Genomic DNA, 26,674 nt, shown 5'->3' with positions numbered 1-26,674 from the left:
CACATCTGATCCAGAAGTGGAAGTGATACTGCACAGCTGATACAGAGGCTACAGAGGTGGAGGTGTGACTGTACAGCTGATCAAGAGGCTACAGAGGTGGAAGTATGACTGCACAGCTCATCCAGAGGCTATAGAGGCGGAGGTATGACTGCACATCTGATCCAGAAGTGGAGATGATAATGCACAGCTGATCCAGAGGCTACAGAGGTGGAGGTGTGACTGCACAGCTGATCCAGAGGCTACAGAGGTGGAGGTGTGACTGCACAGCTGATCCAGAGGCTACAGAGGTGGAGGTGTCACTGCACAGCTCATCCAGAGTCTACAGAAGTGGAGGTGTCAATGCATAGTGGATCTAAAGGCTACAGAGGTGAAGGTTTGACTTCACATCTGATGAAGAGGCTACAGAGGCGGAGGTATGACTGCACAGCTGATCCAGAGGCTACAGAGGTGAAGGTGTGCACAGCTGATACAGAGGTGAAGGTGTGACTTCACATCTGATCAAGAGGCTACAGAGGTGGAGGTATGACTGCACAGCTCATCTAGAGGCTACAGCAGTGGTGGTATGACTGCACAGCTCACCTAGAGGCTATAGAGGCGGAGGTATGACTGCACATCTGATCCAGAAGTGGAGGTGATACTGCACAGCTGATCCAGAGGCTACAGAGGTGGAGGTGTGACTGTACAGCTGATCAAGAGGCTACAGAGGTGGAAGTATGACTGCACAGCTCATCCAGAGGCTATAGAGGCGGAGGTATGACTGCACATCTGATCCAGAAGTGGAGGTGATAATGCACAGCTGATCCAGAGGCTACAGAGGTGGAGGTGTGACTTCACATCTGATCAAGAGGCTACAGAGGTGGAGGTATGACTGTACAGCTGATCCAGAAGTGGAGGTGATAATGCACAGCTGATCCAGAGGCTACAGAGGTGGAGGTGTGACTGCACAGCTGATCCAGAGGCTACAGAGGCGAAGGTGTGACTGCACAGCTCATCTAGAGGCTACAGTGGTGGAGGTATGACTGCACATCTGATCCAGAAGTGGAGGTGTCAATGCACAGTGAATCTAAAGGCTACAGAGGTGAAGGTGTGACTTCACATCTGATCAAGACGCTACAGAGGTGGAGGTGTGACTGCACAGCTGATCCAGAGGCTACAGAGGTGGAGGTGTCAATGCATAGTGGATCTAAAGGCTACAGCGGTGAAGGTGTGACTTCACATCTGATCAAGAGGCTACATAGGCCAAGTTGTGACTGCACAGCTGATCCAGAGGCTACAGAGGCGAAGGTGTGACTGCACAGCTCATCTAGAGGCTACAGCGGTGGTGGTATAACTGCACAGCTGATCGACAAGTGGAGGTGATACTGCACAGCTGATCCAGAGGCTACAGAGGTGGAGGTGTCACTGCACAGCCAATCCAGAGGCTACAGCGGTGGTGCTATGACTGCACAGCAGATCCAGAGGCTACAGAGGTGGAGGTATGACTGCACAGCTCATCTAGAGGCTACAGCGGTGGTGGCATGAATGCACAGCTCATCTAGAGGCTACAGAGGTGGAGGTATGACTGCACAGCTGATCCAGAGGCTACAGCGGTGGTGGTATGACTGCACAGCAGATCCAGAGGCTACAGAGGTGGAGGTATGACTGCACAGCTCATCTAGAGGCTACAGAGGTGGTGGTATGAATGCACAGCTCATCCAGAGGCTACAGCGGTGGTGGTATGACTGCACAGCTCATCCAGAGGCTACAGAGGTGGATGTGATACTGCACAGCTGATCCACAAGTGGTGGTGATACTGCACAGCTCATCCAGAGGCTACATAGGTGGAGGTGTAACTGCACAGCTCATCTAGAGGCTACAGCAGTGGTGGTATCACTGCACAGCTCATCCAGAGGCTACAGAAGTGGAGGTGTCAATGCACAGCTAATCCATAGGCTACAGAGGTGGAGGTGTCACTGAGCTCCTCATTGTGGTAATTTACAGCAGCTGCTTACAATGACCTCTCAGCTCTGCTCATATGTTGTCCTATGTAGCGCACACTCACCTGCTGCATGGAGGAGTGTAAGAGCCTGCGGGCCTGCACGTCTTGTCCTGGTCCCAGTGACACCATCCTGCATTCTGTAATATACAAAGGTTAATGTGGTGACTGCAGTAATATGACATAAACTCCCCATTACCATCTCCACAACTTCTCTTGTGGTACACCAGTTCTCTGGAATGCACTACCCTGGATAACAAGACAAGCTCCCTTCAAACTTGTCCTCACACCCTCACCTCCTCAATCTGTGCAGGATGAAAGGAAGAGGCTCCTCATCCCACTTATGACTGTGTACAATCCTGTAATACTTACCCAGCCTCATCCTCTTGGCGAGTGCCTCTATTTGCGGTGTGGGATCAGAGCCGGCAGACAGGAGGCAGAGGAGAGGAGTGCGAGGGCCGCTCTCTTCCCAGGCGCTGGCCAGGTTAAGGATGACGGGTTCCAGGTACTTTTCATTTAAGGAACCTTCAATATATTTCCGAGCTTGAGACAAAGTGCGATGGGGACAGCAGGACCTGTTATAAGCAGAGACAAGTGATTACGTCCAGGACGATATAACACGACCTCCTGGGGATTTATGGAGCTTCGTTGCATCTGGTTAATTGATTCTGTGAGTGATATGACAGGAGTTGCCAGACGTCACACCCCATGTATGATCGAGTCTCAGGTGGATTAGGATTCATTAGTATAACATGAATCTTTATAATATTCTGTCTGTTCTGGGTCCTCCATGATTTCAGGACCTCTGCTTGCTGTCAGTAATATTATTCTCCTTCCAGCTGCTGCAGGTTCCCCAGTGAATGAGTGACAAGTCATCTGTACAGGAGGGGGGGGGGGAGATATTTCCAGGCTGATGATATAACTATTCACCTTATCAGTAAGAGTCTGTGGAAGGCGTCCAGGGAGTGGCTGTAGCCGTCCGGTATGGTCTCCTCTTCAGGGGCGTCACAGTCGCACCAGGTCTTCCAGCCCTTTTCATTGCGCTTCACCTGTAAATGACAACAAGGAGTCACTAGAGGCGTCTTAGAGATGCCCACTATGGCAGATATTTCTTTGTAGGTTTCACTCCGGGTTTGTGGCTGAGGATGGCGGCACACGTGGCATTTTGAACCTGTTTTTGGCCCGTTTTTAAGCGGTCCGTTAAAAAAAACTAAATAAATGGGTTTTGACAACACACGATTTTTTGACCGTTTTTGTCTGTTTTACAATTATCATCATAATAATTGGAAAAAACTGCATGCGTTTTTTAACGGACTGCTTAAAAACGGCCCAAAAACGGGTTCCAAACGCCACGAGTGCCGCCGGTCTTATAAATATAGAGGGACAAAGTACTGCCATGCGGCCCGGGAACATAACTATAATGTTCAGGTGATTCAGTGGTGTGAATGAGGCCGTGGTTTACATGATTGTAACCCGTTAAGCAGACGTGACGGCAGTCTGAAGTGTAAGGGTGTGTTCACACGTAGCGTTAATACATGCGCTTCCAAATGCATCACAACAGCGGAGAAGAGATTTTCCCGATTACACTGCTGTCAACATGGCGTTTACATAATGTATGCGTCAATGTCATGTGTGGACGCACCCTGAGGGTATACAGGGATCCGCTCCTTTCCGGTGAGAACTAATGGAGTTGTATAATCCAGTGCTACACGTGTCTGCCTGGCGAGTATCCCGTGATGAACGCAGCGCTAGCGTAACGTGGGACCTAACCTGTAATGCAGTCATGGGTCGCCGGTGCAGTAGACTTGGGTTTAGGATCCTGATACATCGTGTTTTCTACACTCAGGGTTACAGAGAAGTGCAGCAGTGATGTCACAGCATGAGCGGCTTTATATGTATCACTAATTGCTGTCTACACATTGTATCCGCTCTGGTGCTGAGTATTAGATGTGGCTCGTTTATATAAACATGAATGCCGGGGGTCACCTTGTGCAGAGATCCTCAGCCCCAAAGCTTTTATCTATCAGCCAAGCAGGTAGAAGACCTTCATCAGCTGGTGATGTAGCAGAGCTGGTTATGTCATATCATCAGCAGGTGATGTAGCAGAGCTGGTTATGTCATATCATCAGCAGGTGATGTAGCAGGGCTGGTTATGTCATATCATCAGCAGGTGATGTAGCAGAGCTGGTTATGTCATATCATCAGCAGGTGATGTAGCAGGGCTGGTTATGTCATATCATCAGCAGGTGATGTAGCAGAGCTGGTTATGTTGTATCATCAGCTGGTGATGTAGTAGTGCTGGCTATGTTGTAACATCAGCTGGTGATGTAGTAGTGCTGGCTATGTTGTATCATCAGCTGGTGATGTAGTAGTGCTGGCTATGTTGTATCATCAGCTGGTGATGTAGCAGAGCTGGTTATGTCATATCATCAGCTGGTGATGTAGCAGAGCTGGTTATGTTGTATCCTCAGCTGGTGATGTAGCCGAGCTGGCTATGTTGTATCATCAGCAGATGATGTAGCAGAGCTGGCTATGTTGTATCATCAGCTGGTGATGTAGTAGTGCTGGCTATGTTGTATCATCAGCTGGTGATGTAGTAGTGCTGGCTATGTTGTATCATCAGCTGGTGATGTAGCAGAGCTGGCTATGTTGTATCATCAGCTGGTGATGTAGCAGAGCTGGCTATGTTGTATCATCAGCTGGTTATGTAGCAGAGCTGGTTATGTCGTATCATCAGCAGATGATGTAGCAGAGCTGGCTATGTTGTATCATCAGCTGGTGATGTAGCAGAGCTGGTTATGTCATATCATCAGCAGGTGATGTAGCAGAGATGGTTATGTCATATCATCAGCAGATGATGTAGCAGAGCTGGCTATGTTGTATCATCAGCTGGTGATGTAGCAGAGCTGGCTTTGTTGTATCATCAGCTGGTGATGTAGCAGAGCTGGCTATGTTGTATCATCAGCTGGTGATGTAGCAGAGCTGGCTATGTTGTATCATCAGCTGGTGATGTAGCAGAGCTGGTTATGTCATATCATCAGCAGGTGATGTAGCAGAGATGGTTATGTTGTATCATCAGCTGGTGATGTAGTAGTGCTGGCTATGTTGTAACATCAGCTGGTGATGTAGTAGTGCTGGCTATGTTGTATCATCAGCTGGTGATGTAGTAGTGCTGGCTATGTTGTATCATCAGCTGGTGATGTAGCAGAGCTGGTTATGTCATATCATCAGCTGGTGATGTAGCAGGCTGGTTATGTTGTATCCTCAGCTGGTGATGTAGCCGAGCTGGCTATGTTGTATCATCAGCAGATGATGTAGCAGAGCTGGCTATGTTGTATCATCAGCTGGTTATGTAGCAGAGCTGGCTATGTTGTATCATCAGCTGGTTATGTAGCAGAGCTGGTTATGTCGTATCATCAGCAGATGATGTAGCAGAGCTGGCTATGTTGTATCATCAGCTGGTGATGTAGCAGAGCTGGTTATGTCATATCATCAGCAGGTGATGTAGCAGAGATGGTTATGTCATATCATCAGCAGATGATGTAGCAGAGCTGGCTATGTTGTATCATCAGCTGGTGATGTAGCAGAGCTGGCTATGTTGTATCATCAGCTGGTGATGTAGCAGAGCTGGCTATGTTGTATCATCAGCTGGTGATGTAGCAGAGCTGGCTATGTTGTATCATCAGCTGGTGATGTAGCAGAGCTGGTTATGTCATATCATCAGCAGGTGATGTAGCAGAGATGGTTATGTTGTATCATCAGCTGGTGATGTAGCAGTGCTGGTTATGTTGTATCCTCAGCTGGTGATGTAGCAGAGCTGGTTATGTTGTATCATCAGCTGGTGATGTAGTAGTGCTGGCTATGTTGTATCATCAGCTGGTGATGTAGCAGAGCTGGCTATGTTGTATCATCAGCTGGTGATGTAGCAGAGCTGGTTATGTTGTATCATCAGCTGGTGATGTAGTAGTGCTGGCTATGTTGTATCATCAGCTGGTGCTGTAGCAGAGCTGGCTATGTTGTATCATCAGCTGGTGATGTAGCAGAGCTGGTTATGTTGTATCATCAGCTGGTGATGTAGCAGAGCTGGCTATGTTGTATCATCAGCTGGTGATGTAGCAGAGCTGGTTATGTTGTATCCTCAGCTGGTGATGTAGCAGTGCTGGCTATGTTGTATCCTCAGCTGGTGATGTAGCAGTGCTGGCTATGTTGTATCATCAGCTGGTGATGTAGCAGAGCTGGCTACGTTGTATCATCAGCTGGTGATGTAGCAGAGCTGGCTATGTTGTATCATCAGCTGGTGATGTAGCAGAGCTGGTTATGTTGTATCCTCAGCTGGTGATGTAGCAGTGCTGGCTATGTTGTATCATCAGCTGGTGATGTAGCAGAGCTGGCTACGTTGTATCATCAGCTGGTGATGTAGCAGAGCTGGCTATGTTGTATCATCAGCTGGTGATGTAGTAGTGCTGGTTATGCTGTATCCTCAGCTGGTGATGTAGCAGAGCTGGTTATGTTGTATCATCAGCTGGTGATGTAGCAGGGCTGGTTATGTTGTATCATCAGCTGGTGATGTAGCAGAGCTGGTTATGTTGTATCATCAGCTGGTGATGTAGTAGTGCTGGTTATGTTGTATCCTCAGCTGGTGATGTAGCAGAGCTGGTTATGTTGTATCATATGTATCAGCCACTTGTCAGAACTCTAGCTTCATCTTCTGGGTTGCTCTTAGAGCTGGAGGTGTCTCCGATGCTTCTGCAGTGACGGCCGGCAGAACCAGTCAGCTGATAGGGCGCTGTCCGTGGACCTCATTTATTCTGACTCCACTCAGTGTTGGTTATACTTGTCGTTCTACATTCTTATTGTGCTTTTTGCTGTGTTTTCTGACCTTTGCCTGGGCCTTTTTAACATCACTTCCCTCTGGGTTTTGACTGCCCAGTTCTGTTCACGTACCCAGAGTAGGGACTGTCATCCGGTTGTCAGTTGAAGGTTTAGCGCGGTGTGGGCAGTAGGCAGGGACAGAGATTGTGCGATAGCACAGGACCTGCACCTTTTCCATGCCCTGACAGTCCTGGGGTAATGGAGTGTTCACATAACAGAGGGGCATCCTGACACTGGGCCCCCAATCCCTTCATTACCTCCATAGGGAACTATATTACCCGCTGTACACCCACTGTACATGATGAAGGAATCTTATGTATCTCTTGAGCTTTGGGTCCACTAATTGTTATCTTCTCTAGGATACGATGTGGTAATACGTAGGTAAACACTGCTGGAGGTGTTATAGGAACGTGTCTGGATATGGAGCTCGGATGATGGGGAGACTGGGGGATCTCATATGGGACCCTCTGTGACAGAGCAGCGGGGGACCTAGGAGGGTTCTTGTTGTAGTTTGGGTACTGAGGGGTAAGGGTGGAGAATGTTTAGGGAGCGGTCATGATGACTTCCCTTCACAGGAGGGTCTATGACATTATTACACCATATATTGAGGATTTATGACATTATTACACCATATATTGATGATTTATGACATTATTTCACCATATATTGAGGATTTATGATATTATTACACCATATATTGATGATTTATGACATTATTACACCATATATTGAGGATTTATGACATTATTACACCATATATTGATGATTTATGACATTATTACACCATATATTGAGGATTTATGACATTATTACACCATATATTGATGATTTATGACATTATTACACCATATATTGAGGATTTATGACATTATTACACCATATATTGATGATTTATGACATTATTACACCATATATTGATGATTTATGACATTATTACACCATATATTGAGGATTTATGACATTATTACACCATATATTGATGATTTATGACATTATTACACCATATATTGAGGATTTATGATATTATTACACCATATATTGAGGATTTATGATATTATTACACCATATATTGAGGATTTATGACATTATTACACCACATATTGAGGATTTGTGTTATACCTGAGTCATAATCTCTGAAAACTGCGACAATTTACTTAATGCTACCAGATTCAGCCAGGTCATGTCAAGAATCCACTTGTAAGGCTTTGGTGGACAATCATTCAGGTCAAGAGCCGCTCCACCTACAAAGCAAATCACAACAAGAAACCAATGAGCAAATCTACAGAGATAAGAGGAGACGGGCGAGAGCAGTACTGTATATGAGGAGAGTGCAGGACCACCATATAATGGACAGTACTGTATATGAGGGGAGTGCAGGACCACCATATAATGGACAGTACTGTATATGAGAGGAGTGCAGGACCCCCATATAATGGACAGTACTGTATATGAGGAGAGTGCAGGACCCCCATATAATGGACAGTACTGTATATGAGGAGAGTGCAGGACCACCATATAATGGACAGTACTGTATATGAGGGGAGTGCAGGACCCCCATATAATGGACAGTACTGTATATGAGGAGAGTGCAGGACCCCCATATAATGGACAGTACTGTATATGAGGAGAGTGCAGGACCACCATATAATGGACAGTACTGTATATGAGGGGAGTGCAGGACCCCCATATAATGGACAGTACTGTATATGAGGAGAGTGCAGGACCCCCATATAATGGACAGTACTGTATATGAGGAGAGTGCAGGACCCCCATATAATGGACAGTACTGTATATGAGGAGAGTGCAGGACCACCATATAATGGACAGTACTGTATATGAGGGGAGTGCAGGACCCCCATATAATGGACAGTACTGTATATGAGGAGAGTGCAGGACCCCCATATAATGGACAGTACTGTATATGAGGAGAGTGCAGGACCCCCATATAATGGACAGTACTGTATATGAGGAGAGTGCAGGACCCCCATATAATGGACAGTACTGTATATGAGGGGAGTGCAGGACCACCATATAATGGACAGTACTGTATATGAGGGGAGTGCAGGACCACCATATAATGGACAGTACTGTATATGAGAGGAGTGCAGGACCCCCATATAATGGACAGTACTGTATATGAGAGGAGTGCAGGACCCCCATATAATGGACAGTACTGTATATGAGAGGAGTGCAGGACCCCCATATAATGGACAGTACTGTATATGAGAGGAGTGCAGGACCCCCATATAATGGACAGTACTGTATATGAGGGGAGTGCAGGACCCCCATATAATGGACAGTACTGTATATGAGAGGAGTGCAGGACCACCATATAATGGACAGTACTGTATATGAGAGGAGTGCAGGACCCCCATATAATGGACAGTACTGTATATGAGAGGAGTGCAGGACCCCCATATAATGGACAGTACTGTATATGAGGGGAGTGCAGGACCACCATATAATGTACAGTACTGTATATGAGGGGAGTGCAGGACCACCATATAATGGACAGTACTGTATATGAGGGGAGTGCAGGACCACCATATAATGGACAGTACTGTATATGAGAGGAGTGCAGGACCCCCATATAATGGACAGTACTGTATATGAGAGGAGTGCAGGACCCCCATATAATGGACAGTACTGTATATGAGAGGAGTGCAGGACCCCCATATAATGGACAGTACTGTATATGAGGGGAGTGCAGGACCCCCATATAATGGACAGTACTGTATATGAGAGGAGTGCAGGACCACCATATAATGGACAGTACTGTATATGAGGAGAGTGCAGGACCCCCATATAATGGACAGTACTGTATATAAGGGGAGTGCAGGACCACCATATAATGGACAGTACTGTATATGAGGAGAGTGCAGGACCACCATATAATGTACAGTACTGTATATGAGGAGAGTGCAGGACCCCCATATAATGGACAGTACTGTATATGAGGAGAGTGCAGGACCACCATATAATGGACAGTACTGTATATGAGGAGAGTGCAGGACCACCATATAATGGACAGTACTGTATATGAGGGGAGTGCAGGACCCCCATATAATGGACAGTACTGTATATGAGGGGAGTGCAGGACCCCCATATAATGGACAGTACTGTATATGAGGAGAGTGCAGGACCACCATATAATGGACAGTACTGTATATGAGGAGAGTGCAGGACCACCATATAATGGACAGTACTGTATATGAGGAGAGTGCAGGACCCCCATATAATGGACAGTACTGTATATGAGGAGAGTGCAGGACCACCATATAATGGACAGTACTGTATATGAGGAGAGTGCAGGAGCACCATATAATGTACAGTACTGTATATGAGGGGAGTGCAGGACCACCATATAATGGACAGTACTGTATATGAGGAGAGTGCAGGACCCCCATATAATGGACAGTACTGTATATGAGGAGAGTGCAGGACCCCCATATAATGGACAGTACTGTATATGAGGAGAGTGCAGGACCACCATATAATGGACAGTACTGTATATGAGGAGAGTGCAGGAGCACCATATAATGTACAGTACTGTATATGAGGGGAGTGCAGGACCACCATATAATGGACAGTACTGTATATGAGGAGAGTGCAGGACCCCCATATAATGGACAGTACTGTATATGAGGAGAGTGCAGGACCCCCATATAATGGACAGTACTGTATATGAGGAGAGTGCAGGACCACCATATAATGGACAGTACTGTATATGAGGAGAGTGCAGGACCACCATATAATGGACAGTACTGTATATGAGGAGAGTGCAGGACCACCATATAATGGACAGTACTGTATATGAGGAGAGTGCAGGACCACCATATAATGGACAGTACTGTATATGAGGGGAGTGCAGGACCACCATATAATGGACAGTACTGTATATGAGGGGAGTGCAGGACCACCATATAATGGACAGTACTGTATATGAGGAGAGTGCAGGACCACCATATAATGGACAGTACTGTATATGAGGAGAGTGCAGGACCCCCATATAATGGACAGTACTGTATATGAGGAGAGTGCAGGACCACCATATAATGGACAGTACTGTATATGAGGAGAGTGCAGGACCACCATATAATGGACAGTACTGTATATGAGGGGAGTGCAGGACCCCCATATAATGGACAGTACTGTATATGAGGGGAGTGCAGGACCCCCATATAATGGACAGTACTGTATATGAGGAGAGTGCAGGACCACCATATAATGGACAGTACTGTATATGAGGAGAGTGCAGGACCACCATATAATGGACAGTACTGTATATGAGGGGAGTGCAGGACCACCATATAATGGACAGTACTGTATATGAGGAGAGTGCAGGACCACCATATAATGGACAGTACTGTATATGAGGGGAGTGCAGGACCCCCATATAATGGACAGTACTGTATGAGGAGAGTGCAGGACCACCATATAATGGACAGTACTGTATATGAGAGGAGTGCAGGACCCCCATATAATGGACAGTACTGTATATGAGGAGAGTGCAGGACCACCATATAATGGACAGTACTGTATATGAGGAGAGTGCAGGACCCCCATATAATGGACAGTACTGTATATGAGGAGAGTGCAGGACCCCCATATAATGGACAGTACTGTATATGAGAGGAGTGCAGGACCCCCATATAATGGACAGTACTGTATATGAGAGGAGTGCAGGACCCCCATATAATGGACAGTACTGTATATGAGGGGAGTGCAGGACCACCATATAATGGACAGTACTGTATATGAGAGGAGTGCAGGACCCCCATATAATGGACAGTACTGTATATGAGGGGAGTGCAGGACCCCCATATAATGGACAGTACTGTATATGAGAGGAGTGCAGGACCACCATATAATGGACAGTACTGTATATGAGGGGAGTGCAGGACCACCATATAATGGACAGTACTGTATATGAGGGGAGTGCAGGACCCCCATATAATGGACAGAACTGTATATGAGAGGAGTGCAGGACCCCCATATAATGGACAGTACTGTATATGAGAGGAGTGCAGGACCCTCATATAATGGACAGTACTGTATATGAGGAGAGTGCAGGACCCCCATATAATGGACAGTACTGTATATGAGAGGAGTGCAGGACCACCATATAATGGACAGTACTGTATATGAGGAGAGTGCAGGACCACCATATAATGGACAGTACTGTATATGAGGAGAGTGCAGGACCCCCATATAATGGACAGTACTGTATATGAGAGGAGTGCAGGACCACCATATAATGGACAGTACTGTATATGAGGAGAGTGCAGGACCCCCATATAATGGACAGTACTGTATATGAGGAGAGTGCAGGACCACCATATAATGGACAGTACTGTATATGAGAGGAGTGCAGGACCCCCATATAATGGACAGTACTGTATATGAGGGGAGTGCAGGACCACCATATAATGGACAGTACTGTATATGAGGAGAGTGCAGGACCACCATATAATGGACAGTACTGTATATGAGGGGAGTGCAGGACCCCCATATAATGGACAGTACTGTATATGAGGGGAGTGCAGGACCACCATATAATGGACAGTACTGTATATGAGGAGAGTGCAGGACCACCATATAATGGACAGTACTGTATATGAGGGGAGTGCAGGACCACCATATAATGGACAGTACTGTATATGAGGGGAGTGCAGGACCACCATATAATGGACAGTACTGTATATGAGGAGAGTGCAGGACCACCATATAATGGACAGTACTGTATATGAGGGGAGTGCAGGACCCCCATATAATGGACAGTACTGTATATGAGAGGAGTGCAGGACCACCATATAATGTACAGTACCGTATATGAGGGGAGTGCAGGACCCCCATATAATGGACAGTACTGTATATGAGAGGAGTGCAGGACCACCATATAATGGACAGTACTGTATATGAGGGGAGTGCAGGACCACCATATAATGGACAGTACTGTATATGAGGAGAGTGCAGGACCACCATATAATGTACAGTACTGTATATGAGGGGAGTGCAGGACCCCCATATAATGGACAGTACTGTATATGAGGGGAGTGCAGGACCACCATATAATGGACAGTACTGTATATGAGGAGAGTGCAGGACCACCATATAATGGACAGTACTGTATATGAGGAGAGTGCAGGACCCCCATATAATGGACAGTACTGTATATGAGGAGAGTGCAGGACCCCCATATAATGGACAGTACTGTATATGAGGAGAGTGCAGGACCCCCATATAATGGACAGTACTGTATATGAGGAGAGTGCAGGACCCCCATATAATGGACAGTACTGTATATGAGAGGAGTGCAGGACCCCCATATAATGGACAGTACTGTATATGAGGGGAGTGCAGGACCACCATATAATGGACAGTACTGTATATGAGGGGAGTGCAGGACCACCATATAATGGACAGTACTGTATATGAGAGGAGTGCAGGACCCCCATATAATGGACAGTACTGTATATGAGGGGAGTGCAGGACCACCATATAATGGACAGTACTGTATATGAGGAGAGTGCAGGACCACCATATAATGGACAGTACTGTATATGAGGAGAGTGCAGGACCACCATATAATGGACAGTACTGTATATGAGGAGAGTGCAGGACCCCCATATAATGGACAGTACTGTATATGAGGGGAGTGCAGGACCCCCATATAATGGACAGTACTGTATATGAGGGGAGTGCAGGACCCCCATATAATGGACAGTACTGTATATGAGGAGAGTGCAGGACCCCCATATAATGGACAGTACTGTATATGAGGGGAGTGCAGGACCACCATATAATGGACAGTACTGTATATGAGAGGAGTGCAGGACCCCCATATAATGGACAGTACTGTATATGAGGAGAGTGCAGGACCCCCATATAATGGACAGTACTGTATATGAGGGGAGTGCAGGACCACCATATAATGGACAGTACTGTATGTGAGGAGAGTGCAGGACCCCCATATAATGGACAGTACTGTATATGAGAGGAGTGCAGGACCACCATATAATGGACAGTACTGTATATGAGGGGAGTGCAGGACCACCATATAATGGACAGTACTGTATATGAGAGGAGTGCAGGACCCCCATATAATGGACAGTACTGTATATGAGGAGAGTGCAGGACCACCATATAATGGACAGTACTGTATATGAGGAGAGTGCAGGACCACCATATAATGGACAGTACTGTATATGAGGGGAGTGCAGGACCACCATATAATGTACAGTACTGTATATGAGGGGAGTGCAGGACCCCCATATAATGGACAGTACTGTATATGAGAGGAGTGCAGGAGCACCATATAATGGACAGTACTGTATATGAGGGGAGTGCAGGACCACCATATAATGGACAGTACTGTATATGAGGAGAGTGCAGGACCCCCATATAATGGACAGTACTGTATATGAGGAGAGTGCAGGACCACCATATAATGGACAGTACTGTATATGAGAGGAGTGCAGGACCCCCATATAATGGACAGTACTGTATATGAGAGGAGTGCAGGACCCCCATATAATGGACAGTACTGTATATGAGGGGAGTGCAGGACCCCCATATAATGGACAGTACTGTATATGAGAGGAGTGCAGGACCACCATATAATGGACAGTACTGTATATGAGGAGAGTGCAGGACCACCATATAATGGACAGTACTGTATATGAGGAGAGTGCAGGACCCCCATATAATGGACAGTACTGTATATGAGGAGAGTGCAGGACCACCATATAATGGACAGTACTGTATATGAGAGGAGTGCAGGACCCCCATATAATGGACAGTACTGTATATGAGGGGAGTGCAGGACCCCCATATAATGGACAGTACTGTATATGAGGGGAGTGCAGGACCCCCATATAATGGACAGTACTGTATATGAGGGGAGTGCAGGACCACCATATAATGGACAGTACTGTATATGAGGAGAGTGCAGGACCACCATATAATGGACAGTACTGTATATGAGGAGAGTGCAGGACCACCATATAATGTACAGTACTGTATATGAGGGGAGTGCAGGACCCCCATATAATGGACAGTACTGTATATGAGAGGAGTGCAGGACCCCCATATAATGGACAGTACTGTATATGAGGAGAGTGCAGGACCACCATATAATGGACAGTACTGTATATGAGGAGAGTGCAGGACCACCATATAATGGACAGTACTGTATATGAGGAGAGTGCAGGACCACCATATAATGGACAGTACTGTATATGAGGAGAGTGCAGGACCCCCATATAATGGACAGTACTGTATATGAGGAGAGTGCAGGACCACCATATAATGGACAGTACTGTATATGAGGAGAGTGCAGGACCCCCATATAATGGACAGTACTGTATATGAGGGGAGTGCAGGACCCCCATATAATGGACAGTACTGTATATGAGGAGAGTGCAGGACCACCATATAATGGACAGTACTGTATATGAGGAGAGAGCAGGACCACCATATAATGGACAGTACTGTATATGAGAGGAGTGCAGGACCACCATATAATGGACAGTACTGTATATGAGGGGAGTGCAGGACCACCATATAATGGACAGTACTGTATATGAGGAGAGTGCAGGACCCCCATATAATGGACAGTACTGTATATGAGGGGAGTGCAGGACCCCCATATAATGGACAGTACTGTATATGAGGAGAGTGCAGGACCACCATATAATGGACAGTACTGTATATGAGGGGAGTGCAGGACCCCCATATAATGGACAGTACTGTATATGAGGAGAGTGCAGGACCCCCATATAATGGACAGTACTGTATATGAGGGGAGTGCAGGACCACCATATAATGGACAGTACTGTATATGAGGGGAGTGCAGGACCACCATATAATGTACAGTACTGTATATGAGGAGAGTGCAGGACCACCATATAATGGACAGTACTGTATATGAGGGGAGTGCAGGACCCCCATATAATGGACAGTACTGTATATGAGGAGAGTGCAGGACCCCCATATAATGGACAGTACTGTATATGAGGAGAGTGCAGGACCACCATATAATGGACAGTACTGTATATGAGGAGAGTGCAGGACCACCATATAATGGACAGTACTGTATATGAGGGGAGTGCAGGACCCCCATATAATGGACAGTACTGTATATGAGGAGAGTGCAGGAGCACCATATAATGGACAGTACTGTATATGAGGGGAGTGCAGGACCCCCATATAATGGACAGTACTGTATATGAGGAGAGTGCAGGACCCCCATATAATGGACAGTACTGTATATGAGGGGAGTGCAGGACCACCATATAATGGACAGTACTGTATATGAGGGGAGTGCAGGAGCACCATATAATGGACAGTACTGTATATGAGGGGAGTGCAGGACCACCATATAATGGACAGTACTGTATATGAGGAGAGTGCAGGACCACCATATAATGGACAGTACTGTATATGAGGAGAGTGCAGGACCACCATATAATGGACAGTATTGTATATGAGGGGAGTGCAGGACCACCATATAATGGACAGTACTGTATATGAGGAGAGTGCAGGACCACCATATAATGGACAGTACTGTATATGAGGAGAGTGCAGGAGCACCATATAATGGACAGTACTGTATATGAGGGGAGTGCAGGACCACCATATAATGGACAGTACTGTATATGAGGGGAGTGCAGGACCACCATATAATGTACAGTACTGTATATGAGGAGAGTGCAGGACCCCCATATAATGGACAGTACTGTATATGAGGAGAGTGCAGGACCACCATATAATGGACAGTACTGTATATGAGGGGAGTGCAGGACCCCCATATAATGGACAGTGCTGTATATGAGGGGAGTCTCCTGTATATATATATGTACATTTACCCCAGATAAGAGCCCTGTATTGCTGGAGGTTGATGTCCCCACGCTGAAGGTCCACTTTTAGCGCAAGGAGCAGTGTGAACAGGAACCTGTGCCTCTCATACAATCCCATGGAGTAATATGTGAAGACTTCATAGGTCATATAGTCCAGGATGTGCCGGACTCTCCTGGGCAGGAGCGTGCTCCTCTCTGATCTGTAATAAGGACAGGATTACACAGGCGCAGGGTAGTCACTCACCTGAGGAGGGGCAGCCACTTACCTGTGTATGGATCTATCAAACAGCTGGAGGAAGTGTGAGAGGGATGTGTGGTACATGGGGCTGAACGTGCTCATGTCTGTGCTCAGGGCATAGAGGAGGCTGCCACGTGTGGCCACGGGGCGATATTCCTCACACACCTGGCGCATCCTCTCCTCTGTGTCTGCAGCCGCCAGCAGCTTCTCATGGACCTCACTCATCGTCTGCTTCATCACCCTCAGAACTTCCATCAGGGATTTATCTTCCACCAGAGACCCTGAGGACAGGTGATACAAGGTGTCAGCAATGGTTCTGCTCCGGAATAATCACATGGCAAGGTTTTGGGTCATCCTGATGATAGAGTTAAATTCCTATGTACCTGATACCACATACCTTTAGGACCTACCTTAGACTAGGATCATAAACCCCACTGCATAGGACCGAGCAGACTCAGTTTAGCTTAGTCGGTCTTGGATTAGAGAACATGTGACGATGCAGCTAGTGAGGACCAATCAGAGCTGAGCATTTGGACATGTGACACTTTAGCGCGTATGTGTACCACTAGGCACCTAGTCTGAAAGGTTCTTCTGTAATAAGTATAGAGCTGCTACCAGATAGTAAACCCCTCTGTGAGTACTGGAGGGTGGGGTGCAGTCACCCCCAAATGGCTGCAAAAGGCATTGTAAATGGCCTTAAGGGTGCCCGTTGTGTCTGTACACGTGGGTCTCGGTGCCCATTCTGTCTGTACACGTGGGTCTCGGTGCCAATTCTGTCTGTACACGTGGGTCTCAGTGCCCATTCTGTCTGTACACGTGGGTCTCGCTGCCCATTCTGTCTGTACACGTGGGTCTCGGTGCCCATTCTGTCTGTACACGTGGGTCTCCCTGCCCATTCTGTCTGTACACGTGGATCTCGGTGCCCGTTATGTCTGTACACGTGGGTCTCCCTGCCCATTCTGTCTGTACACGTGGATCTCGGTGCCCGTTATGTCTGTACACGTGGGTCTCAGTGCCCATTCTGTCTGTACACGTGGGTCTCCCTGCCCATTCTGTCTGTACACGTGGATCTCGGTGCCCGTTATGTCTGTACACGTGGGTCTCCCTGCCCATTCTGTCTGTACACGTGGATCTCGGTGCCCGTTGTGTCTGTACACATGGGTCTCGCTGCCCATTGTGTCTGTACACGTGGATCTCGGTGCCCGTTATGTCTGTACACGTGGATCTCGGTGCCCGTTGTGTCTGTACACATGGGTCTCGCTGCCCATTCTGTCTGAACACGTGGGTCTCGGTGCCCATTCTGTCTGTACACGTGGGTCTCGGTGCCCATTCTGTCTGTACACGTGGGTCTCGCTGCCCATTCTATCTGTACACGTGGGTCTCGCTTCCCATTCTGTCTGTACACGTGGGTCTCGCTGCCCATTCTGTCTGTACACGTGGGTCTCGCTGCCCAATCTGTCTGTACACGTGGGTCTCGCTGCCCATTCTGTCTGTACACGTGGGTCTCGGTGCCCATTCTGTCTGTACACGTCGGTCTTGCTGCCCATTCTGTCTTTACACGTGGGTCTCGGTGCCCATTCTATCTGTACACGTGGGTCTCGCTTCCCATTCTGTCTGTACACGTGGATCTCGCTGCCCATTCTGTCTGTACACGTGGATCTCGGTGCCCGTTATGTCTGTACACGTGGGTCTTGGTGCCCGTTGTGTCTGTACACGTGGGTCTCGGTGCCCGTTATGTCTGTACACTTGGGTCTCCCTGCCCATTCTGTCTGTACACGTGGATCTCGGTGCCCGTTGTGTCTGTACACGTGGATCTCGCTGCCCATTCTGTCTGTACACGTGGGTCTCGCTGCCCATTCTGTCTGTACACGTGGGTCTCGCTGCCCATTCTGTCTGTACACGTGGGTCTCGGTGCCCGTTGTGTCTGTACACATGGGTCTCGCTGCCCATTCTGTCTGTACACGTGGATCTCGCTGCCCATTCTGTCTGTACACGTGGATCTCGGTGCCCGTTCTATCTGTACACGTGGGTCTCGCTGCCCATTCTATCTGTACATGTGGGTCTCGCTGCCCATTCTGTCTGTACACGTGGGTCTCGCTGCCCATTCTGTCTGTACACGTGGGTCTCGCTGCCCATTCTGTCTGTACACGTGGGTCTCGCTGCCCATTCTGTCTGTACACATGGGTCTCGCTGCCCATTCTGTCTGTACACGTGGGTCTCGGTGCCCGTTGTGTCTGTACACGTGAGTCTTGGTGCCCATTCTGTCTGTACACGTGGGTCTCGCTGCCCATTCTATCTGTACACGTGGGTCTCGCTTCCCATTCTGTCTGTACACGTGGGTCTCGCTGCCCATTCTGTCTGTACACGTGGGTCTCGCTGCCCATTCTGTCTGTACACGTGGGTCTCGCTGCCCATTCTGTCTGTACACGTGGGTCTTGCTGCCCATTCTGTCTGTACACATGGGTCTCGCTGCCCATTCTGTCTGTACACGTGGGTCTCGGTGCCCGTTGTGTCTGTACACGTGGGTCTCGCTGCCCATTCTATCTGTACATGTGGGTCTCGCTGCCCATTCTGTCTGTACACGTGGGTCTCGGTGCCCATTCTATCTGTACACGTGGGTCTCGCTGCCCTTTCTATCTGTACACGTGGGTCTCGCTGCCCATTCTGTCTGTACACGTGGGTCTCGCTGCCCATTCTGTCTGTACACGTGGATCTCGCTGCCCATTCTGTCTGTACACGTGGATCTCGGTGCCCGTTATGTCTGTACACGTGGGTCTCGGTGCCCGTTGTGTCTGTACATGTGGGTCTCAGTGCCCATTCTGTCTGAACACGTGGGTCTCGCTGCCCATTCTGTCTGTATACGTGGGTCTCGGTGCCCATTCTATCTGTACACGTGGGTCTCGCTGCCCATTCTATCTGTACACGTGGATCTCGCTGCCCATTCTGTCTGTACACGTGGGTCTCGCTGCCCATTCTGTCTGTACACGTGGATCTCGCTGCCCATTCTGTCTGTACACGTGGATCTCGGTGCCCGTTGTGTCTGTACACGTGGGTCTCGCTGCCCATTCTGTCTGAACACGTGGGTCTCGGTGCCCGTTGTGTCTGTACACATGGGTCTCGCTGCCCATTCTGTCTGAACACGTGGATCTCGCTGCCCATTCTGTCAGTACACGTGGATCTCGGTGCCCGTTCTATCTGTACACGTGGGTCTCGCTGCCCATTCTATCTGTACACGTGGGTCTCGCTGCCCATTCTGTCTGTACACGTGGGTCTCGCTGCCCATTCTGTCTGTACACGTGGGTCTCGCTGCCCATTCTGTCTGTACACGTGGGTCTCGGTGCCCATTCTGTCTGTACACGTGGGTCTCGCTGCCCATTCTATCTGTACACGTGGGTCTCGCTGCCCATTCTATCTGTACACGTGGGTCTCGCTGCCCATTCTGTCTGTACACGTGGGTCTCGCTGCCCATTCTGTCTGTACACGTGGATCTCGCTGCCCGTTCTGTCTGTACACGTGGATCTCGGTGCCCGTTCTATCTGTACACGTGGGTCTCGGTGCCCGTTGTGTCTGTACACGTGGGTCTCGTTGCCCGTTATGTCTGTACACGTGGGTCTCGGTGCCCGTTGTGTCTGTACACGTGGGTCTCGGTGCCCGTTGTGTCTGTACACGTGGGTCTCGGTGCCCATTGTGTCTATACACGTGGGTCTCGGTGCCCATTCTGTCTGTACACGTGGGTCTCGGTGCCCGTTGTGTCTGTACACGTGGGTCTCGGTGCCCGTTGTGTCTGTACATGTGGGTCTCGGTGCCCATTCGATCTGTACACATGGGTCTCGGTGCCCATTCTATCTGTACACGTGGGTCTCGGTGCCCATTCTATCTGTACACGTGGGTCTCGGTGCCCATTGTGTCTGTACACGTGGGTCTCGGTGCCCATTCTATCTGTACACGTGGGTCTCGGTGCCCATTGTGTCTGTACACGTGGGTCTCGGTGCCCATTCTGTCTGTACACGTGGGTCTCGCTGCCCATTCTATATATACACGTGGGTCTCGGTGCCCATTCTGTCTGTACACATGGGTCTCGGTGCCCATTCTATCTGTACACGTGGGTCTCGGTGCCCATTCTATCTGTACATGTGGGTCTCGGTGCCCATTGTGTCTGTACACGTGGGTCTCGGTGCCCATTCTATCTGTACACGTGGGTCTCGGTGCCCATTGTGTCTGTACACGTGGGTCTCGGTGCCCATTCTATCTGTACACGTGGGTCTCGCTGCCCATTCTGTCTGTACACGTGGGTCTCGGTGCCCATTGTAACTGTACACGTGGGTCTCGGTGCCCATTCTGTCTGTACACGTGGGTCTCGCTGCCCATTCTGTGTGTACTGGTGGGTCTTGGTGCTTATTCTGTACACATGGCTGTTACAGCTGCTGCACATGTAAAGGCACCTGGCAGGTTTTCCTATCATGCATGAAGATAATAAAAACTCTAATGCAGAGAGCAGAGATCTTCATAGCTACAAGCGAGTGAGTGAAAGTTTACACACAGATTCAGCAGGTAACGTATAGGTCCTGAATCGTGTGGTAGTAATATCCTGCACCTGTACCTGGAGCTGAGCTCAGCCGGTGGAGGAGACCATCCTGCAGGTCCTTCATTTTACATTGATTCACATTAATCTCCTGCATCAACTTTATTCTCTCTGATTCCAGGTCCTGGGAAAGAGTCACAGAGCAGACGAGGTGATACGTCTCTGTATATATGATAAGCCATTACATTATAGAGTATAATCCTCGCTCACCTCCTGGTCAGTCAGGACCACTCTGCTCAGCAGCTGCTTCTCCAGCCCTTTCATGGTCGCTGTGAAGTCAATTACTGAGGTTTTTGCATTTATTTCTGGAGGGAAGACTGGATTTGGGAGCCTGGAGGTCATGTAGAGTCTGAACGAGTCCTTCACCTCCACCTCTTTATCTTCTACTCTCACCTGTAAGATGGGGAAGCTCCGACATAAGTGATACTGAAGCAGAGCAGAGGATTACAGCAATATGAGTGTCTCTGCAAAGGCCTACCCTGACTGATATCATCTGTGAGGACCCCCTGACTGATATCATCTGTGAGGACCCCCTGACTGATATCATCTGTGAGGACCCCCTGACTGATATCATCTGTGAGGACCCCCTGACTGATATCATCTGTGAGGACCCCTGACTGACATCCTCTGCAAAGTCCCCCCTGACTGATATCCTGTGCGAGGACCCCTGACTGATATCCTGTGCGAGGACCCCCCTGACTGATATCCTCTGCGAGGACCCCCCTAACTGATATCCTCTGCGAGGACCCCCCTGACTAATATCCTCTGCAAGGACCTCCCTGACTGATATCCTCTGCAAGGACCCCCCTGACTGATATCCTGTGTGAGGACCCCCCTGACTGATATTCTCTGTGAGGACACCCCTGATATCCTGTGTGAGGACCCCCCTGACTGATTATCCTCTGCCAGGACCCCCCTGACTGATGTCCTGTGTGAGGTCCCCCCTGACTGATATCTTGTGTGAGGACCCCCCTGACTGATATCCTCTGTGAGGACACCCCTGACTGATATCCTCTGCGAGGACCCCCCTGACTAATATCCTCTGCAAGGACCTCCCTGACTGATATCCTCTGCAAGGACCCCCCTGACTGATATCCTGTGTGAGGACCCCCCTGACTGATATTCTCTGTGAGGACACCCCTGATATCCTGTGGGAGGACCCCCCTGACTGATTATCCTCTGCCAGGACCCCCCTGACTAATGTCCTGTGTGAGGTCCCCCCTGACTGATATCTTGTGTGAGGACCCCCCTGACTGATATCCTCTGTGAGGACACCCCTGACTGATATCCTCTGCGAGGACCCCCCTGACTGATGTCCTGTGTGAGGTCCCCCCTGACTGATATCCTGTGTGAGGACCCCCCTGACTGATATTCTCTGTGAGGACACCCCTGATATCCTGTGTGAGGACCCCCCTGACTGATATCCTGTGTCAGGACCCCCCTGACTGATATCCTGTGTGAGGTCCCCCCTGACTGATATCCTCTGCGAGGACCCCCCTGACTGATGTCCTGTGTGAGGTCCCCCCTGACTGATATCCTGTGTGAGGACCCACCTGACTGATATTCTCTGTGAGGACACCCCTGATATCCTGTGTGAGGACCCCCCTGACTGATATCCTGTGTGAGGACCCCCCTGACTGATATCCTGTGTGAGGTCCCCCCTGACTGATATCCTCTGAGAGGACCCCCCTGACTGATATCCTCTGCGAAGTCCCCCCTGACAAATATTGTCATTTGAGGACCCCCGACTAACATCCTCTGCGAGGACCTTCCTGACTGATATCCTCTGCGAGGACCCCCCTGACTGACATCCTCTGCGAGGACCCCTCTGACTGATGTCCTGTGTGAGGTCCCCCCTGACTGATATCCTGTGCGAGGACCCCCCCTGACTGATATACTCTGCGAGGACCCCCCTGACTGATATCCTGTGTGAGGTTCCCCCAGACTGATATCCTCTGCAAGGACCCCCCTGACTGATATCCTGTGCGAGGACTCCCCTGACTGATTATCCTCTGCCAGGACCCCCCTGACTGATGTCCTGTGTGAGGTCCCCCCTGACTGATAGCCTGTGTGAGGACCCCCCTGACTGATATTCTCTGTGAGGACACCCCTGATATCCTGTGTGAGGACCCCCCTGACTGATATCCTGTGTGAGAACCCCCCTGACTGATATCCTGTGTGAGGACCCCCCTGACTGATATCCTGTGTGAGGACCCCCCTGACTGATATCCTGTGCAAGGACCCCCCTGACAGATATCCTGTGCAAGGACCCCCCTGACTGATATCCTGTGTGATGAGATCCCCCTGACTGATATCCTGTGTGAGGTCCCCCCTGACTGATATCCTGTGTGAGGTCCCCCCTGACTGATATCCTGTGTGATGAGGTCCCCCCTGACTGATATCCTCTGAGAGGTCCCCCCTGATATCCTCTGCGAGGACACGCCTGACTGATATCCTCTGCGAGGACACGCCTGACTGATATCCTCTGCGGGGAAATCCCTGACTGATATCCTCTACGGGGAAATCCCTGACTGATATCCTCTGTGAGGACCCCCCTGACTGATATGCTGTGTGAGGTTCCCCCTGACTGATATGCTGTGTGAGGTCCCCCCCGACTGATATCCTCTGCAAAGTCCCCCCTGACAGATATTGTCATTTGAGGACCCCCGACTGACATCCTCTGCGAGGACCTTCCTGACTGATATCCTCTGCGAGGACCCCCCTGACTGATATCCTCTGCGAGGACCCCCCTAACTGATATCCTCTGCGAGGACTCCCCTGACTGATTATCTTCTGCCAGGACCCCCCTGACTGATGTCCTGTGTGAGGTCCCCCCTGACTGATATCCTGTGTGAGGACCCCCCTGACTGATATTCTCTGTGAGGACACCCCTGTATTCCTGTGTGAGGACCCCCCTGACTGATATCCTGTGTGATGAGATCCCCCGGACTGATATCCTGTGTGAGGTCCCCCCTGACTGATATCCTGTGTGAGGTCCCCCCTGACTGATATCCTGTGTGATGAGGTCCCCCCTGACTGATATCCTCTGCGAGGTCCCCCCTGATATCCTCTGCGAGGACACGCCTGACTGATATCCTCTGCGAAGACACGCCTGACTGATATCCTCTGCGAAGACACGCCTGACTGATATCCTCTGCGGGGAAATCCCTGACTGATATCCTCTGCGGGGAAATCCCTGACTGATATCCTCTGCGAGGACCCCCCTGACTGATATGCTGTGTGAGGTCCCCCCTGACTGATATGCTGTGTGAGGTCCCCCCTTACTGATATGCTGTGTGAGGTCCCCCCTGACTGATATCCTGTGTGAGGACCCCCCTGACTGATATCCTGTGTGAGGTCCCCCCTGATTGATATGCTGTGTGAGGTCCCCCCTGACTGATATGCTGTGTGAGGTCCCCCCTGACTGATATGCTGTGTGAGGTTCCCCCTGACTGATATCCTGTGTGAGGACCCCCCTGACTGATATCCTGTGTGAGTACCCCTGACTAATATCCTGTGTGAGGTTCCCCATGACTGATATCCTGTGTGAGGACCCCCCTGACTGATATCCTGTGTGAGGTCCCCCCGACTGATATCCTCTGCGAGGACCTCCCTGACTGATATCCTGTGTGAGGTCCCCCCTGACTGATATCCTATGTGAGGACCCCCCTGAGTGATATCCTCTGTTGAGGACCCCCCTGACTGATGACCCCAGTCCTAAGATCCTGACATTCCCTTTCAGGCATGTTGGATATACTGTATATATAAATCTCACAGATCTCCTTGAGGTGCCCCCAGAGCAGCAGATGAAGAGAAGCACAAGCCAATCGTGGGATCAATGTTCCTGTTGTTCCTTTATTGATCTCATTGTGGAATGAAGTGATTGCAGATGAGATGTTGTGACACACGTGTTCTACACGACATGTTGTCATTAGAACTAATCAATAGGATTATCTATAGATCTGTAAGTAAAAGCTTTGCACCAGCATTATCACATTATCAATTACAGGTCCCAGGTGATTCAGGAAGTCCGCGCTCACCGTGGCCACCATCAAGAGGCTCCTCCCCTGCCATGGAGGTGTGAGCCGATCCCATACATACATGCCACACGGGCACAGGCATGGTGAGCATAGGAAACAGTGTTCACAAAATAAAATTTAGCTTCTGGTTTTCGGCAGTTTTCTGACTTTGCCTTGGGGGAAATAGGCGTGGTCTCACAAGAAAGCGGCGTGGCTTACAGGAATGTCTGTGCGCCCAAAATTCTGGAGCACAGTTTACACCAACTAAAAGTAGTTCTAAAGTAGGAACGAACAGTCTTATCCTGCACCAGGATTCATCATGACCGTGATAAATCTGGAGCAACAATAGAACCTGAGACACATTGTTACGTCCCCCCATTGTTTGCTTTGTTCTCCCCCATTGCGACAAAAAGACTCCACCCCATAAAAATCCTTAATAAATGTAATTAATTTAGAGGAGTCGCTCTCCCGCGTGTATAATAGAGGACGGCACATGTAACACACACAAACCTTCAGGGGAGCTCCAGACTTTAAGAAGGTTTTGTCTAAAACATTATCCAAGCAGGGATGCAGATCTTCTCCGATATCTTCTATGAGCAGCGGCCGTCCTAATGTCAGGCATTCCTCTAACTGAGCCAGGAAAGACGTGTGATGAAGAGAGGTCACCTGCAACAAAGCCGCAAGAATTACTGCTGACACTGCGCCACATTTATAACTGACCGAGCGCCACACTTATTACTGACCGAGCGCCACACTTATTACTGACCGAGCGCCACATTTATAACTGACCGAGCGCCACATTCATTACTGACCGAGCGCCACATTTATTACTGACCGTGCACCACATTTATAACTGACCGAGCACCACATTTATTGCTGACCATGCACCTCATTTATTACTGACCGAGCGCCACATTCATTACTGACCGAGCGCCACATTTATTACTGACCGTGCACCACATTTATAACTGACCGAGCGCCACATTTATTACTGACCGAGTGCCACATTTATTACTGACCGAGCGCCACATTTATTACTGACCGAGCCCCACAGTTATTACTGACAGAGCACCACATTTATTACTGACCGAGCGCCACACTTATTACTGACCGTACACCACATTTATT

The 26,674-nt window shown here is 49.0% G+C and overlaps 1 protein-coding gene across 5 annotated transcripts in view; it reads right to left on the bottom strand.

The window, feature by feature from the left end:
- The window catches only part of DNAH8 (dynein axonemal heavy chain 8), a 216,457-nt gene that overhangs the window by 25,135 nt on the left and 164,648 nt on the right, over positions 1-26,674 (bottom strand). For 4 of the 5 annotated variants that reach the window (XM_072139752.1, XM_072139756.1, XM_072139757.1 and 1 more), the window contains 9 exons: positions 26,057-26,212; positions 21,738-21,920; positions 21,540-21,651; positions 16,974-17,226; positions 16,717-16,907; positions 7,967-8,088; positions 2,906-3,024; positions 2,348-2,550; positions 2,042-2,115 (listed from right to left, as the gene is read on the bottom strand). In XM_072139752.1, coding sequence (XP_071995853.1) covers positions 2,042-2,115; positions 2,348-2,550; positions 2,906-3,024; positions 7,967-8,088; positions 16,717-16,907; positions 16,974-17,226; positions 21,540-21,651; positions 21,738-21,920; positions 26,057-26,212 — 1,413 coding nt within the window. The remainder of the gene's footprint in view (positions 1-2,041; positions 2,116-2,347; positions 2,551-2,905; positions 3,025-7,966; positions 8,089-16,716; positions 16,908-16,973; positions 17,227-21,539; positions 21,652-21,737; positions 21,921-26,056; positions 26,213-26,674) is intronic. The other variant, XM_072139754.1, reaches the window with a different exon arrangement.

Source organism: Engystomops pustulosus, chromosome 3 (assembly GCF_040894005.1).
Source record: "Engystomops pustulosus chromosome 3, aEngPut4.maternal, whole genome shotgun sequence".
Taxonomy (NCBI): domain Eukaryota; kingdom Metazoa; phylum Chordata; class Amphibia; order Anura; family Leptodactylidae; genus Engystomops; species Engystomops pustulosus.
Note: the sequence above shows the minus strand (reverse complement) of the source record. Positions and strands in the feature narration are given on the sequence as shown.